This window comes from Choloepus didactylus, chromosome 10 (assembly GCF_015220235.1).
Source record: "Choloepus didactylus isolate mChoDid1 chromosome 10, mChoDid1.pri, whole genome shotgun sequence".
Classification (NCBI taxonomy): domain Eukaryota; kingdom Metazoa; phylum Chordata; class Mammalia; order Pilosa; family Megalonychidae; genus Choloepus; species Choloepus didactylus.
The window spans coordinates 82233555-82251231 of NC_051316.1; the positions used below are offsets into that span (position 1 = coordinate 82233555).

Consider the following 17677-nt stretch of genomic DNA (forward strand, 5'->3'; position numbering starts at 1 on the left):
GACAATTGAAAAAGTTGGAATATAGGCTGTAAGCTTTATATCAATGTTAAATTTCTTGCACTTGTAACTACATTTAAGGAGATTACATAAGTGAAAATTCTTGTTCTTAGGAAATTATACATGAAAGTATTAAGTGTTAAAGGAGCATGATACATGCAACCTACACTCAAATGGTTAGAAGATTAGATAGATGATAGATAGACTCATATAACAAATGTGGCAAAATGTTAAAAGGTGGTAAATCTGGGTACAGGATATATTGGAGTTCTCTGTATGGTTTTTGTATCATTGCTGCAACTTTCTTATAAGTTTGAAATAATTCCAAAACAAAAAGTTTTAAAAAAAGTCACTTCAAAGACGGGCAGATCCCCGAGTTAAATCAACAGCTACCAGGCCTGTGATGTTTGTCCCGAACACAGGTACTAGGTCCGAACACAGGTACTAGAAAAAAAGGTGAACCATTTAAGCAGATTGTGAGAGAAGACGGCTATTTTAAAGCTCATCGGTTTTTAAAAAAACATAACAAAGATATATATATATATAACACTTTATATTCTCTTAGGGAATATAATTCTCTTAGGGAAGCACACACATACACAAACACCTTTCTCTAATTCTTTGCTGCAGTCCCTCTAGCAACCACTGGTATTTGAATATTTGTGTATTTCTCTGCCAGTTGGTCACCTAGGAACCTCCACTCAGTCAACTCAACCACTGAATCACCTGCTCAAAATATGCTGTCCCAAACTGGCACTCTCATACACTGTCAGTGGGATTATAAATGGGTAAACCCCTGTGGAGAGCATTTTGGCAATATCTAGTGATATCAAAAATGCATATCCCCTTTGACCCAGCAATCCCACTTCTGGGGGTGCATTCTGTGGGATACATTTCTATATGTAAAATGTTTAAGATTATTCATTGCAGCATTGTTTGTAACAGCAAGAGTGAGGAAACATTCAAATGGCTGTCAATGGAAGCTGCTCAAATAAATGACATCTGTACAATGGAATACTATGCCTCTGTGAAAAGAAAAAATTGAGTTCTACTACTGATTTAGAAAGCTTTCCAGGGTTCATTATCTAAGAGGGATAAAAAAGCAAGTTATAAAATGGTGTATATTACCCTTTGGAGTTAGGAAAAAAAAAAAAGGAATTGCATAGTATATATTCATATTTGCTTTCTTTACATAAAAAACTAAAAGGATACACAAAAAACTAATAAAAGTGCAGGGAGAATAGCGATTGGGTGAATGGGAACAATGAATAACTTTTTATATTTAAACATTTTTGAACCATGTGAACATATTACTTATTTCAACAAGTTTTAAAAATGAGGTTCACTGCAATACACAATACTGGATATGATCTAAGAATGGAGGAGAAAAGGCTTTAAAAGGACATTATGAGGTAGAAAAAACTGGAATATAGAATACAAGCTTTATATCAGCGTTAAGTTTCTTGAACTTGATAACAGCACTTAAGACAATTACATAAATGAATATCCTTGTTCTCAGGAAATGTACATGGAAGTATTATGTGTTCCAGGAGTATAATGTGAACAACTAGCTCTCAAATGTTCAGAAGATAGGTAAAGAGAAAGAGGAGGAGGAGGAAGAGGAGGAGAAAAAGAAAAAAAAGGAAGGAAGGCAGGGAGGGAGGGACGGAGGGAGACTGCAAAGGAGGCAAGATGCTAAAATTGGTGGATGTGGGTATCTGGGGGGATATGCTGGAGTTCTCTGTATGGGGTTTGTATAGTTTTTGCAGCTGTCTAGTGGGTTTGAGATTGTTTCAAAACAAAAAAATTTTAAAAAGTGGTTCACTGGAAAAAGTTTGTGAAAACCTCTTCCAAGAAATGGCCACTGGGGGCTTTAAGAGGGGACTCTTGAGTGTCCTGTCTTGTCATGCACCTGACCTATGTTTCTTCTGAAGAAGGGTGTCTTTTCTAGACTGGATTCCAGATATAGGAACTGCAGAACACCCACTGCTCGGGAAATAGGAGCCCTCTACTTCAACAAAGAAGGAAGCACCAAGATCAACATCCTTTGCTAAGAGAGCTAAAACCCTAGTGGGCCTAGATCTAGGTAGTGGGACACTGGCATGCTAGCTGAGGCCTGTGTATAAACTAAATTCACTCCAAGTCCTTATGAGGCTTGGTCTCATGGTCTCTGAGCAGGACAGATGTGCACCAAGGATCAAAAGCCAACCTTCAGCAGGAAGTAACAACTACAAAGAAGCTAGCTGAATCTTCCTAGGCTGAGCCCGGCCAGATAGGGGATGCTATTTCAGACCTAATGACCAGACTCTGAGGACTACTCTAAGTCAGGAGCTCTCTATCCTTCTGAGAATTCTGAAGTGAGCTGTGAAGTAGGAACGATATGCAGTCACCAGGCACACACAAGCTCCCTCTCTGGTTCAACGACACAGCTCTACCTGCACTGGGAAAAGACCAGTCCATCCATGGAGGCTGAGTATCCCCTGGACTGTCAGGTCATGCCTGGGGAGGGGCAGGAGGGAAAGTGTCTGTTCCTCAGGCCAGAAACCAGAGCTGGACGCAGAACCACTCCAGAGAGAGACCAAGTAGGAAACTCCTGGCTTGCACTGGGAAGGGGTCCAGAAGTGTCAGAGGCAGCAAACCAAGAACGGGGAGCAGGAGTCCTCAGCCAGTGCCAGCAAGACACCTGTGGACATGGGCATGATCCCCTTTGAACATTAGAAAAAGAATGCCCCAGCCCTGTACTTGTAAGCAGGAGAGCATCTGTATTTCTTTTTTGCTCTGCCTTTATTGTTTTACCTATGTTCTCTTTTTACTTCAGGAGTCCTTTGAAAGTCATCACCTGTCTTGGTTGTGCAAAGAGGAAGCAAAGGAACTCTGTTCTGTCCCTCTCTGAAGCAGAACATGTATGGGGGGGATGGGAAAGTGAAGGAGGAGGTGGTGACAGCCATACCCTGAGCAGAAAACCCAGTGGGACTGGGGAGTGGTGGTGGGGGGAGTGGAGGAGAAACTCTAGGAACCGAGTGGACGCTGTTTCATTTGGTCCAGCCTCTGCAACCTGACTGCAAAGCATTTTTCTGATAATGTGCCTCAGAGGTTTGGGGACTTGTTTTATAAAAGGGAGCAAGTTCTATTGCAGTCATCAATGCCCTGCAAAACAGGGGCCTTTGGTTAATTTCCAGGCTTTTCATCACCACACCGTCACTCAGGATCTGACAGCAGGATCCAGACATCTCCACTGAACCATAACTGGAGGATGCTGTGAAACCCTGGGCCTCCCTCTGGCTCAGTCAGCAATTGCTGACACACACCCCACTCAGAGGTCTGACGTGAGCGGAGCAGGAACCTGGGGAGACCCCGACCAGGAGCCAGCCGTGGGACGCTCAGGTCAGAGGTCCAGACCCTCAGTCCTCCATCCCAAAGAAGTTCACCCTCAGGAGCCCCAGTCCTCTTCACAAGAACTGACAGGGTCCAAACTGCAGTTAACCACTAACTCCTAAAGAAGCACTCCCTTGTTAAGCTCCCCCCAACAAATGACTTCCGCTAGGACCCGGCTTCTGTGCTTCCTTCATCCAGTGGAACTTCACCGGGCAGGGACAATGTGCCAGGCACGGCGAGAGACACCGGGGACGCGAAGGTGGACAAGATTGCCCTGGTCCTGCTCTCCTGACGCTTATGGGGGAGACAGAGATCACAATTTGGATGAGCACTTGGAAAATATGGAGTGATACGAAACCTAAAGAAACATGGATCTTTTTTTAACCCTCATTGGATTTCTGTTCAAAAAAGCTTTGACTCTATAAAAAGGGAAAATCCTTCCCTATTTTAAAAATCTTGCTCTGGGTCCCCAGGAACAATAGGCTGTACAGCAGCTCTGGCCTGTTTCTAGACGGACTCAGAAGACAGCCAGTTAGGTCACACCTGACTGTCGTGGAAGGCAGCGGAAGACAGGACCTGTAGAGGGGCTGGGAGATGGGGGGAGTGGCTGCCACAAGCTGACCGCTGTCCCTCCTGTTGGATCTGTCAACTTTGGGTCACTGGAATCACTAGCTCTAAAATCATTCTGCCATGTATATAATTCAGCAGGCTCCTGTGGACCTAAAGGGAGTGTGTGCATTGGAAGGTTGGGAGAGACACAGGGACAGAACTGGCAATTCAGTTTGCAGGCTTTAGGCAACTTATTTTTTTTATCATTTTTTTAAATTGTGGAATATAACATATGTACATAGAAGTGATAACTTTCCAAGTGCAATTTAACAAGTAGTTAGAGAACAAATTTCGAAGAATGTTATGAGTTCCAGTTCCACAGTTTCAGTTATTTCCTTATTGTAAAATGTAACATATATGCAAAAACATAATGTCTTTCAAAGTATGATTTAACAAGTAGTTATATAGGAAATTTCCAAAAATGCTATGAGTTACAGTATCATAGTTTCAGTTATTTCCTTATTGTGAGATATAACATATAAACAAAAAAGTGATAATTTTCAAACTAGAATTTAACAAATTGCTATAGAACAAATTTCAAAGGATGCTATGGGTTATAGTTCCACCATTTCAGTTCTTTCCTTCTAGCTATTTTAATACCCTAGCAACTAAGAAGAAGAAAATTATATAGAGATTCAGTATTCATAATCCTTTGTTAAATTCCATCTTGTCTGTAGCTACCCCTTTCTCTAGTTTAATCACCTTCCCAATCTTCAGGGATATCTAGGCAGTGACCATACTAACTTGTTCATGTTGAAAAGGGGTGTCGACATTATGGGAAAAGGTGACTCATCTGGTTAGGCAACTTATTTTTTTTTAACTTTTTATTTTGAAATAATTTCGACCTAAAATAAACAAATAGCAAAAATAACACAGAAACAATGCAGAAAACTCCAATATACCTCCTATCCAGATGCCCAGATTTACCAGCTTTTAACATTTTGCCACATTTGTAATATCATTCTATCACTCTGTCATCTATTTTCTAAACATTTGAGAGTCGGTGATTTACAGTATGCTCCTTTAACACATTACCTTACTTTAACATAAGGATGTTCACTTATGTAACCACATTAAGCATAGTTATCAAGTTCAAGAAAGTTAACACTGATATAAGGCATATGGTCTAAATTCCAATTTTTTCAATTCTCCCAGTAATGTCCTTTTGGCCATTTTCTCCTCGATCAACTTATTTTTACCCATATAATTTAAATGCGTTTCTTCATTTGGGTCTTGTTTCCAGATCCCATCCGCCAAGACCGTGATGGGTTACATGGTCAGGTGCCCAGGCTAGTCTATCAGAACCCAACATGGTTCCTATGGATGACTGCACAGTATTTCCAGCATCCAACCCACAATCAAAATTTTAGATCAACGCCATCCTATCAATGTGGCTCTGCACATAAAGGAAAAATGCAAGAAAATTCTTACCTTGTGTAAAAAAATTTTTTGGCAAAGGTGCATGACGTGTTAAAAGAGCCACCAGTGAGGCTCTTTTTGTGGACATTGAGTGACCTCAGCAGGAACTGCCTAGAAATAATTGCTTACAGGAAAAGCCTCGTGTCCAGAGCAGCTGCTATGCACTACACAGGGAACTTCACACGTCATACACTTGCACACAGACACAAAGACACACACACACACACACACACACACACACAGGCTGGGAGTTTTAAGAGTGAGGCTCCATTTAGATTCTTAAAAAGCCAGTATCCCAGGGATTTACAACTTAAGGCCTATGAGTTTTTCCAACCCTTCTGGAAAACAGTGTGACAATGTATAACCGTTGTCCTAAAGATAACCATACCACAAGGAAATAACTCAGCTAAAGCAAAAGAGCTATACACAGCAAAAATATTTATCTCAGGATTTTCTATGATGATGAATTCTAGAATGTTGAATGCTGGGGGAATATCCCTGAGTATATTAGCCACAACAAAAGATAATTAGGTATAGCTTTGTGGGTGAAGAGTTTCTGTTTGAGTTGATGCAAAAGTAGGGGTAATGGATATTGGCAATGGTAGCACAATATTGTGAATGTAACTGATACACTTGGGTGTAGTTAAAATGGGAAATTGAGTCATATATTTATTACATTAAAAGTTTTAAAAATGGAAAAAAAAAGATAATCTGGAAGCAACATAAAGCTTATAGGATAATATTGAACAAAAACTGCAGAATGCAAAATAGTTTCACACTGATTGCAACACAGTATAGGTCTTTGGAAAGTAATATGCAAATTTGTTACAGTGGTATGAAGTACGTTATTTTTTTTTAATGTTTAATGTGGCGACATTGTATTTTCAACCAAAAAGAAAAAAAGAAATCCGACAAAGCAGAAGACAAAATCTTCACACATAGAAGTTACTACTACTACCAATAATAAATAACATATATTCAGGGCTTACTCTGTGTCAGGCACTGTTTTCGGCGCTTTCATGCCTACTATCTAAACTTCATAGTACCTATAAGGCAGATTTTATGATTACCCCCATTTTACAAGGGAGAATCCTGAAGCACAGAAAGGTAAGTAACAACTTTCCCAAGATCTTTTTTCTTTTTTCAGTGCATATATATATATTTAACTTTTTATTGTGGTAACATATATTCAACTCAAATTTCCTAGTTCAGCCACTATCAGATGTGCAATCAGTGGTATTAATTACCTTCACAAAGCTGTGCTACCACCACCTCCATCCATTACCAAAACTATCTCATCACCCCAGACAGAAACTCTGTACCCATTAAGTATTAACTCTTCATTCCTCACCTCTACCCCCCACCTTGGGAACCTCTCATCCACTTTCTGATTCCATGAATTTGCTTATTCTAAATATTTCATATAAGTGGAATCATACAATATCTAACCTTTTGTGTCTGGCTTATTTCACCTGACATGCTGTCTTCAAGGTTCATCCATGTTGTTGAATGTATTGGAACTTCATTCATTTTTTTACAGCTGTATAATATTCCATTATACAGATAAACCACATTTTGTCTATCCATTCATCTGCTGATGGACACTTGGGCTGCTGTCTGTTTTATCATCGTCTGCTCACTCTGCTTCCCCTTCCTTTCCTCTCCTGCCCTGCTGGTAATTGTATATAGCAGCTGGGACTTCAGCTATGGCTTTCCCCTCATGTGACAGCAGCTAGAGGAAATCACAGGTCACTTTCAGCAGCAGACGCCTGCTCTTCATAACAAGGGGGGCTGTGCAAATATGCCAAGAGGCAGGGATGCTAAAATCAGTGTCTGGAAGAGAGGCCCTTCATTTGCACTCTGGCCCTGGCCCAGACAGTCCACCTAGCTTCCTGCACCTCCTCCGTGTCCTGGGAGAACCCAGGCTTCCTCTCTCTAACCATACTGGGTTGCCAGAGTCTGCTGGCTGCCTTAGGGGCTCCCCGAGAGTGGGGACCAGCCCTTGTTCACATCTACCACTGTAGTTACCAATATAAGTTTGCTGAATGGGCAAATGAATCCCTGTTTATCCTCCTTCTTGTGGCCTTTATTGATTCTTAGGGGAAGATCCGAGTCTACCTGTTCTCAGCCAAGCAGGAGCCAGCCCGGGCTGTCTGCAGTGCTCATCTAAATGACAGGAGCTGCCCCAACGCCGAGTCCCTGTGCTCCTATAACACATACACAGCTGCCCTAGGTCCGTCCTTAACTGGTCGTCCTTTCCTGTTTTTTCAAGCTGGCTGTGTCCTGCCATACTAACAAGCTCTGCAGTTTCAGGATGTCAAAGGCAAAAGGGCATTATGCAAAACAGGAAGAAACGTTTAACATAATTTGTAGAGGCATTTCTAGAATGCCCTCTCTCATGCGGCCAGGCAAATACTGAATGCCCTGCCAGGATCCCTCTCTCCCCCCCCCCCCCACCCTCGTGACCTCTGGGTCCATGTGGTGGAGCAGGAAGGAACCTGACCTCACCCTGACCCGCCCCACAGAGCAGCCCCCTCCCCCCACCATGATCCCCAGGACCTCTGCCAAATGATCCTGGCAGGTTCCAAAACCCAAACCTCAGAAGAGAATTTATATTCATAGAAGACACTGAAAATGGAGTAACTTCAAAATAGACTCCTTGGGAAGAGCCTGGCACATCAACCCGAGGTTTTACTGATCTAACCCACCCCACCAAGCCCCAACTGTACGCCAGGCTCTGCTGGTCTGAGGCTTCTCCCTAAAGGAATTCCTAGAAACCTGAAAGTTCTCATTCGTGTCACCCTCATGGCATTGGCCCCTCCCCGGGCCTCAGGACCACCTGAGCTGTTCTGTATGTGTCAAAGTCTGATTTGCTAGCTTGTTCCCACACCTCCTGAGGAAACAGTCACATCTCAGTCATGTCAAAAGCTTTGCGTTGGCTGGCTGGTGTTCTCCCAGAACCACTGGCCCAGCTCCCCTGTCCTCTAAGCCTAGCCCAGGGACTTGGCTGCTAAGGAAAGCTAACTCCGGGGGCATCACCCCCACTGATTCCACTCACAGATTTCTGCTCAGAAATCTGCTCCTCTGCTCCCGCCCCAGGATGTAGTTTCCTTTTTAATCAGAATTCTAGACAGTTCCTTTATTCAGCAATATACAATATTCATCTGCCGGCACTAAGCAAACCTGTACTTTTCGATGGGTCTATCCCTCAGTAAGGCTGGTTTAAACACCAAGCCCTTATCAAACTACATTCACCTCTTTTTTCCTTCTTAGAAAACACTCCTATGGAAGCAATCCAAAAAGTGCATAAAGTTTTATGCACATGTCTCACTGCACCTCTAAGGATAATGAAAACTATATATACCGAATACAACATAGGTGTTCAACACCAGCTGAATGATAAAGAAGGTTATGGCATATATATGATACAGGCTTTATGTTTTTAAAGGTCTAAGACCAATCCTATGATGGAATCTTAAGTATACCAGGCTATCTATATTTATCCATATCAATCTAACTATCCATCTATAAATATATCAGCTATCTTAAACATGGACAGAAAAACACCTAGTAGGAAATATGCCAACACATTTCCTTTAGATGACAGGAATACTGGTGCACTTTTTCCACCTCCTGTGACTTTTCCAAATTTTCAGTGGGCCTACATTACTTTTTATAAAGGGGGAAGGGACTCCCCCTCCCCCCCTAAAAAAAGAGGGAAACGCAAAGACCCACAGCTCTAGCTCCCAGCATCCTTAAGAAAACTCATTCTCCTTTCTCTGGGCTTTGTGAACGGCTTTAGGGAGGTGGCAGTAGGGATAGAGAGACAGCTACAGAACACACCCAGCCCAGACATTAAAATCACTGCCAACAAATTCAGCAACAGCCAATGATACAGTCCCTGTCCTTCGTTTGGGGAGGGAAGGGGAGGGCTGAGGCCAGGCTGAAGAGTGGAACCCGAAACACTGAATGTATGACTCACCCCTTCGGTCTTCTAGGGACTAATCCCTTTAGGCCACGTTTACCCAGAGACAGCTCCCAGCCAAACCCTGGTCCCCCACCCCCAAGCCACCCCAGCCTTCCAAACTCGATGTCTCTGACTCTTAAAACAGGATCCAGAGATCGATCCCCAAGCTGGTGACTGCCTCATCTCACCTCACCTCACCTGGGCCCCAAGAAACACAGAGGCCCCCAAAACTGAGGTCTTCACAGTCACAGCCACAATCAGACTCCCAGGAGCCGTCACCAAGTTTAGGGCCAGGAGGGGCCCCATTGAGGTCACCGAGTCCAATCCCACACCTCATTAAGTCCCTCAGGAGCCAGAGTCTGTCCGTCTGGCCTTTACCATGCCCCCACCACCCAGAGACCACACTGGTCTGTGCTACAGCCAATGTAAAACTCCCACAGGGCCAGGCCCACGAGGGATTTAAACTAAAGGGACAGACCATTTGTCTAAGGCAGCTGGTCTGCCACTCAACTGGGAAAGGAAAACTGGAATTTCCAGGAGGACTTGGATTCAAGCAGAATTCCAGCCTCTGCTTCTTGTCAGGAAAAGGCAGGGAACCCTGGGTTTGGAATGAGGCACAGGAGGCACCAGGCAGTGGAGAACTCACCAGGTTTGAGTAGAGGATGGCCAGGGCCCCTTTCCCAGACACCTGTGGCCCTGCTGAGCCCTAGGGGACGAGCCTGCTGGTCCTGACCCCGGAGTGTGCACAGTCTTCAGGGGGGAATCCCCAGAAGAGCTGGGACTTCTGTGGCATTAACTGCCCTGACATTCCCAATGCATAAATTAGCCCAGTCCCAGCCTGGAAATCCCTACCCTGCTGCTGCCTAAAGCCTGTAATACCCAGGCATGTGGCCACTGATGGCTCATTATAATCATTACAGAGCCACAAGTTAAAGATTACCTGGCAGAGCTAATTCATGGCTGCAGAAATTAGAGGAAAATTTTCACATACTCGAATAAACCAGGACTGGAGAATGTTGGTATCAACCTTTGAATTTTTTAAAAAGAAAGGAAGGACTTCTTACTTCCTACAGGATCTACAAGGCAAATGCATAAAACAAAATGTTTGGACTCAGTGTATAAATGTGTAACTTGTGACAAGAGCTACATAAATGTGGGAAGGGGGAGAGGTAGAGGAACATAATGTGTGTTATGTTGGTATCAAAATACACAAGGTTGTTATAGATTTAGGGTGCTAAATTTAAGCCCCATGGTAACTTCAAAGAAAATATCAGAGAATATGCAAACTCACAGGGTCAGAAAGTAGAGCAGTTTACCAGGTGTGGGGGCAGGGTCAAAGGGGAGTTAATACAAAATGATTGTAGGGTTTCTGTTCGGGGTGAAGGGAAAGTGATAGTAATGGATGGTGGAGAGGGTATTAAAACATTGTGAATGTGATTAATCCCACAGAACGGTATGCCTGGGAGGGTCTGCGATAGGGAATTTGTGTTGCATATTTATATTTTTACAATTAGAAAGAAAGAAAGGAAGGGAGGAAGGGAGGAAGGAAGGAGAGAAAGAAAAAGAAAGAAAGAAAGAAAGAAAGAAAGAGAGAGAGAGAAAGAGAAAAGAAAAGAAAGACTAAAAAGATAATGACAATTAAATGTAACACATGATACTAGATGGGATCTAACAATGGAGTAGAAAAGGCATTCCTGAGACAGAAAATTGGAATGTAGAATATAAGCTTGAGATCAATGTCAAATTTCTTGAACTTGATAGCTGCACTTAGAGTGATTATATAAGTGAATATCATTGTTCATAGGAAATGTACATGGAATTATTACGTGTTCAAGGAGTATAATGTGTGCAACGTCCTTTTAGATGTTCAGAAGATAGATAGATGATAGATATATAGATAGACAGACAGAAAGAGAGAGAGAATGAATCATATGGCAAAGGTGGCAAAATGTTAAAATTGATAGATCTGGATATTTGGGAGAGTGGGGGTATGTTGGAGTTCTTCAGAATGAGGTTTGTATTAGTTTTGCAACTATTCTGCAGTTTGAAATTATTTCAAAATAAAAAGTTAAAAATAGGGAGGAAGGAAGGAAGGACATACACACACACACACTTTGGTTTCACTAAATGATATTAGCAGTTTAATTATGTCTCCCTTGCCTAATTGTGATTTCTTAAAGTGGAGGTATTTTGTCTTCTTCCTCTTTATAGCTCTAGAGCACGGCACAGAGCAGTGCAGGCACATTACAGGAACTGAATGAATGAAGTTACCAGATGCCTTAGCCAAAGATGCCCAAGTCAGGATACAAGTCCTTTCAAAGGGACCTACAGACACACCTTCATGGATCTTCCCAAACTCGAGGCCATATCAGGCTGTCTCTGGGCCTCTGCACTCAGTGTCTACTCAGCAATAACCTCAAAGAGGAGCCCTGGACTGGGAAGTAGGATAACTGGGTTCCAGCCCCAGCCTGCTACTCTGTAGCTGTGTGGCCTGAGACAAGACCCCTCCCCTCACTAGCACAATGAGGGATGGGGGCTGGGAGACTGGATAGTCCTGGGTGTCATCCTGGAATGCTAAAGTTTCCCAGAAGCTGCAGTTTGACTCCAATCCCACATTTGGCTCTTGCTCCCCTGTACACACCAACTAATTTTCCATGTCCCAGGGCACTGCCCCCTTGTTCACCTGAGGCCCTAATGCAGAAGGGGAGGCTCCCCCACTTGCTCAGAATCGGAGGTGAGTCACAACGGGCAGAATTACTTCTGCCACCATCATGCCAGGTGGGACAAAGTTTCTCCATGAGAACAAGCCTGTTGGTCAGAAAGGGTATTTCTCAATCCCAGATTGTTGGATAAGAAAGCATGTGGTGTACATCAATAAAACTTTTTCCCCAGAAAAAGCAAAAGGACAAAACTGGTTTAAAGAATGAGTTACCTAGCCTCCCAAAGTTTCATGATCTGAACACAGGTAAGGCTGCCTGTGCCCCTCATCCCCAGGATAAGTCCCCACTCTAAGCACAGAAGGTAAGGAGACTGTCAAGGACCCATCCCCAAAGGGACAACGAGCCCTTTCCTGAGCCAAGGCTAGGACAGATGTTCTCAAAAGATACTTTGTCCTGGCAGTCTGCTAGGGTCCACATGTACACATATTGCTGGAAAGAGTGGGGTGGGAAGGGACACGACAGTGAACTGATAGAGAAACACCTAGCTCTGGAGCCAGCAAAGACCTAGCAAGTGCTTCATCAGGGAGACTGGCTTCCTGGGCAAGTGGTCTCCCAGGGCCCTGGCTGCCTGCAGCCTGCTATTTGCTTGGCCCAGGTGCCCAAGACCTCCCCAATAACCCACCTCTAGATCAGAGTCTTCCCTTTTGAACAAATGAAGTGGACCTGCCTCAAAGCATAGCTTGGCGAGAGGGGCCTCTGGGATTTATGAAGTCCTGTAGTCCCTCCCCCATGTACCCTGAGAGACCATCCATAACAGGCTCCAGCAAAGCCCCCAAGTCAGCTCTGCCTCCCCTAACCAGTCCAGCCTGATGTGCTGCCCACCCTCTACCCCATCCCTCTCTGGGCTGGCAGTGTCATGGCCAGTCAAGTCACCTTGAGCTGCCACAAATTCTAAGCAACGGTAAGCATTCCCGGAAAAGAAACGCAGGGCAGGGCCGTTGCTCCTCCCAGGCTGACTGCATCTCAAGCAAACACTGAAGCAGCCAGATAAAAAGAGAACCTCGCTATCAGGGTCAGTGGAGTGCATGCTGCATGGCCCCCTAGCGGGGGCTGAGGCAGAACTGGGAAAGGGGCAGCACCTGTAGGCCTGGGCTGCGTGGGAGAACTCCCTGGAGAAAGTGGTAGGTATCCTCAGAAAGGGCCCCCTGCCCCCTGTAGCACTCACCCCTCGAGAACTCACACTGTCCATGGGGGTGCCTAGGACACAGCCTACTATGGCTTCAAACACTGTGACCTCTCCTATGTTACAAAGCTAGTATAGACAGAGGCAGGATTCAAACCCGAGCCTATCTGAGGTTCTACTCCAAGGCTGTGACAGAGAGTCATGTACAACCAACCCAGAGCCAAATCAAACAGTTGACATGTCAGCAGCTCAGTCTGGTGCCAGTCTCCTCCAGGGAAGGGCATGCTCATCACCTACCAACTACCAGTCAGAAAGAGTCGCAGCATCTGGCCCAGGCCCCTGGACACTAGAAAGTAGAGCCAAGTCAGGGAAAGGAAATGCAAGTAGTGAAAAGGCCACAATTCTAAACCTCACGGATGCTTTCTCCCACCAACCTCAAAACCACCTTGCAAGGGCTTTGTCTGACACCTGCCCAGTTGAACAGATGGGCTTGACTCCCCCCACCCACACACCCCCAGGAAGACGTTCAGCCCTCTCGGGGCCCCCTCCTAGCCAGGAACCTCCACTCTGAGAGCAGCACCCAACCATTAAACCTTAAGAGAGCAATTCAAATGGAGAAAAGCCTTCCGCCTTCACTTTCTGGGGTTGCCTCAGCAGCAGCTTCATGGTCCCATGCATGTCACAGGAAGGGACCAAGCTAGAGAAGGCTCAGAACCTCTCTCCTAGTCCTCCAAAACACTCTCTCAGGAAGGCCTTTAGAGCTCTCAGGGCACCAATTCAGAGTCGATTCAGAAACAGCAGTCACTGGTAACACCACCCCAAAACAAAACAAAGCAAAGAAAAGCAAAGCAAACTGGCTCTCATACTTCTGAGATGACCTTACACCTCAAACACCAGTCTAATGAGCTTGGAGATACTTTTCTTTTTGCTAATTCATTTATCTTTCTTTTGGCATAGTGTCCAGGCAACGATTAAAAGCAAACTGAAGCACAAAACCTGGTCTCTATGTGGTTTGAGGGTCTCTCTCTCTTCCCCTTTTCTCTACTGTTCAGAGCCAGCTCCATGGGAGTCTGAGAAAATGAACTTCAGGGTCCTAAGCAAATATTAGCATTACATTATTATTAACCACCATGTACTAAGCACTTATATGTGGCATATTTAATGTGCACACTCTCATTTGGTCCTAAAAAAGACCCTGTAAAGTAAGCACCAACGACCCCATATTACACATGAGCAAGACCATCTGAGAAACTGTAACACACCTGAGGTCAGACTGCAGCAGAGCAAAGATTCCACTTCATTTTCTAGGACCAATCTGTTTTCCAGACTGACAATCAAGTCTGAAAGAATTCAATTTTCTGCTTTAAAAAAAGTCACCTTCATTACCACAGTTCACATTGACCAATTCCAAAGGACTCCTCCCAAACTTGATATGAAAATATTGTAGCAATTATTGGAGAAATTAGCAAGACCAAGTAGAAGGCCTGCTCCATCAGGGCTCTGTGGAGAAAGGACAGAGCTCCCGTGGGCAAGGTGCCTTTCCGCCTGCCAGGGCCCCTCGGAACAACATTCTCTAAAACGTGGAGGTAGAAATGAGCTGCCACCTGTCTGATAACCCTCGGAACAACCTGTGGCTGCCTTGTCCCTAAAAGCCTGTGGATTACAGGGCAAAGGAGAGGTTCAGAGGTGGTCTCACCCGCCTCCAAACATAAGGAATGCAAACCAACCCACCCCAGCTCCCTGCCCACGCTGAAACAGGCTGGGGCCAGAGTTCAGATCAGCTGGGCAAGAGAAGGGAGACAACCGGTGGTAACTGGTTATATTTTAGCTCTCTGGCTCCCAGATACCCACAATATACACATCCAGAAGGCCTCTCTGCTCCTGGGAACACTCTGCTTGCTTCTCTTTTGGGAACCTACATCGCAGGAAGCTGGGAAAGAGGGCCCCGAAGCAGCGATCTACCCAGAGGAGGAACTGAACGCAGAGTGACAATGTATTGAGCGCTTACCCTGCTAAGCAGCTTGTTTACGTTGTTCTGTTTAATCTTTCCAAACAACCCCTTGAACTAGATAGCGTTTAATTACCTTCATTTCACAGATGAGAAACCAGAGATTGAGAGAGGTAAGTCACTTGCCCAAATGCTCAGGAAAAAGTTACTTACACTCAGGAAAGAGCTGCTCCCTGGGAAGAAAGGAGATGTAAACTGGGAGGCCAGCTTCCTTCCCCACTGGGGGCCCTCAACCTCAGCCCCCAGACGTGGAGGGATTACTTTGAGTTGCCTCGAGGTCCCTACCAGGGTTAACAGGGCGCAGGCTGCTCCAAACCCTAAGCGACCCAAACTCCAAAACTTCCTGAGGCTTGCGCCAGCGCTGGGACGTCTCCAAGGCCTTCTCCGGTTCTGGAGTCACAGGGGCCTGCCGGCTTCCCTCTACCGCCCCCGTCCCAACCTCCAACATAAGTCCCCAAAGACCCACTTCCCGTTCTCTCTCTTCCATCCAGCCCAGAGCCTCTGTTTGGATTGGGGATTCTGATCCGGAACAGACAGGCTGGCTGTAGTGGAAAAGGGCAGTCCGGGGAACCCTGCCGGGAAAATCCGAAGGAGTCCCAGTCCCCAAACTGGCCCCGACCCCAGTCCTTACCGAGTAGCGGGGACTCCTCAGGGCAAGCGGGCAATGGCTGCGCCGTGATGAGGGGCAATGAGGCCAAAGTCAGGTTGTTCGCGCGGCTAGGGCCGGGGCCCGGGCTGGTGCGAGAGTCTGCTTTGGAACTGGAGTCGCGATCCGGGCGCGGTTCAGAGGCGATGCCTAAAGGCGGCGGCGGCGGGGCCCCTCGGAGCCCGAGATTTCCGGAGGGCTGCCTGGCGGCGGCGGCGTCCGAACCACCCTGCATAGGCGTGGTAACTCCGATCAGCTGGGGCAGGCGGCGCAGGTCGCGGCCGGACAGGTAGTAGACGAGGGTGACGCCGAGGTGCAGCGCGCACACGGCCACGAGCAGGCGGCAGGCCCGCTGCAAGGACGCGCCCGGCATCGCGGCGCTGCCGCCGAGAAGCGGCTCCCGAAACCTCATCTTCCCGCCGCCGCTTTAAGAGGGGGGTGGGCTACAAGTGGGGTGGGCGGCCCGCCCGCGGGCCGCCGGCCAGAAGCGGCCAGACCACGGCGAGCGGGGGAGGGGCCGGGGGGAGGCCAGCGAGCGCGGCGCCGGCGGGCGGGCGGCTGAGCGCGGAGACTGGCCGGCGGCCGCCGAGCGAGAAGGGCGCCCCAGGAGAGGGCGGGCCGGGGGCGGGGCCGGGAGCGGTGCTTTCCGGAGGGCCGGGGGGCGGCGCCGAGCTGCGCGGCAGGCGGGGCGGCCTTAGGGGGCCGGGCCGCCCGGCGTCGGTGCGGGGAGCGCCAGGGAGCCCCGAGGAGCGGCTCTGGGAAGTCCCGCCCGCCGGTGGTGCTGTCCCCCAGGCTCCGGCTCGGACTCTGCGGCCCAGCCGCGCTCTGCCTCCTGCTCCCGAGCCTTCGCCGCGGGGCTTCCGACTCGACCACGCCGCGTCTGCCCCTCAGAGCTGCCCTCGGGAGGCGCCGCCACTTCCTGGGGTGCGCCCGGGAGCCGCGTGGGCCGAAGCGCCGGCTGGCTTTCTGCCTCCTGGTCGGCGCAGGCCTGGCCCTGCCGCGCGGCCGCAGAGAAAAGGGCGGAGAAGAGGGCAGACGGGTCGCTGTCTTGAGGGTTGGGGGTCGTGGCTGCTTTCCAGCCCGTCCAGCGGGAGCCTCTGTAGTCCTTTGGGAGGAGGAAACAGGGGCGGAGAAAGGTTGCCTAGGAACGGGCTTCGATGGCCGGCGGGGGTTGGACAGCCACCGAGGGATTCTATGGGATGTTCGGAACCCCTTCCCTCTGCTCGCCTAGTTCCTTCTACCTACGTGCAAGAAAGTGGCTCACCAGGCTCCTTGAAGCAGAGAAAGTGGAGGAGACTCTAGCTCCTCGGCTTGCTGTTGTGTGGCCCGGGCAGGCGGATCTCAGCGGCCGGCCGAACTCAGTTCCAGGTGAAGGGTGTTCGTTCGCTTCCATTGCATCACGCTCCGCCAGGGTACATGCTTTGGTTGGGAGTGTGGCAAAAAGCTGCAGTAACTCCCACGCCGGCGTGCAAGAGGAGAGCAGCCGGGTTTATTTACAATCTGCACGGCCTAGGCTTCAAATATATTATCTCTAACCCTATGAATAATCCCATGAAATATGTCTGGATCAGAGGCTGGAATTGTCTCCATTTTACAGAGTTCACCAGAGAGATTAAGAAACTTGCCTAAGATCTCACAGCGGGGAGAAGGAGGCACAGAATTCTGTCTCCAAAATCCTTATTTACATCACGTTTTCTCCTTGTTTATTTCCAAGTAAGGGCTGGAGGCTGTGTCGGTGAGAGATTTGGGCACTGAAATGCTAGACCCAGAGGCCACTCCTCACACCCACCTGGTGCCTGAGTGAGCAGAGACT

At 47.2% G+C, this 17677-nt stretch overlaps 1 protein-coding gene across 1 annotated transcript in view; it reads right to left on the bottom strand.

The window, feature by feature from the left end:
- The window catches only part of B4GALT1 (beta-1,4-galactosyltransferase 1), a 68878-nt gene extending 52448 nt beyond the window's left edge, over nucleotides 1-16430 (bottom strand). The window contains exon 1 of the mRNA XM_037797075.1: nucleotides 15850-16430. Within this exon, the coding sequence (XP_037653003.1) occupies nucleotides 15850-16276 (427 nt within the window). The 5' untranslated portion in view covers nucleotides 16277-16430. The remainder of the gene's footprint in view (nucleotides 1-15849) is intronic.
- Between the last annotated feature and the right edge of the window lie 1247 nt (nucleotides 16431-17677).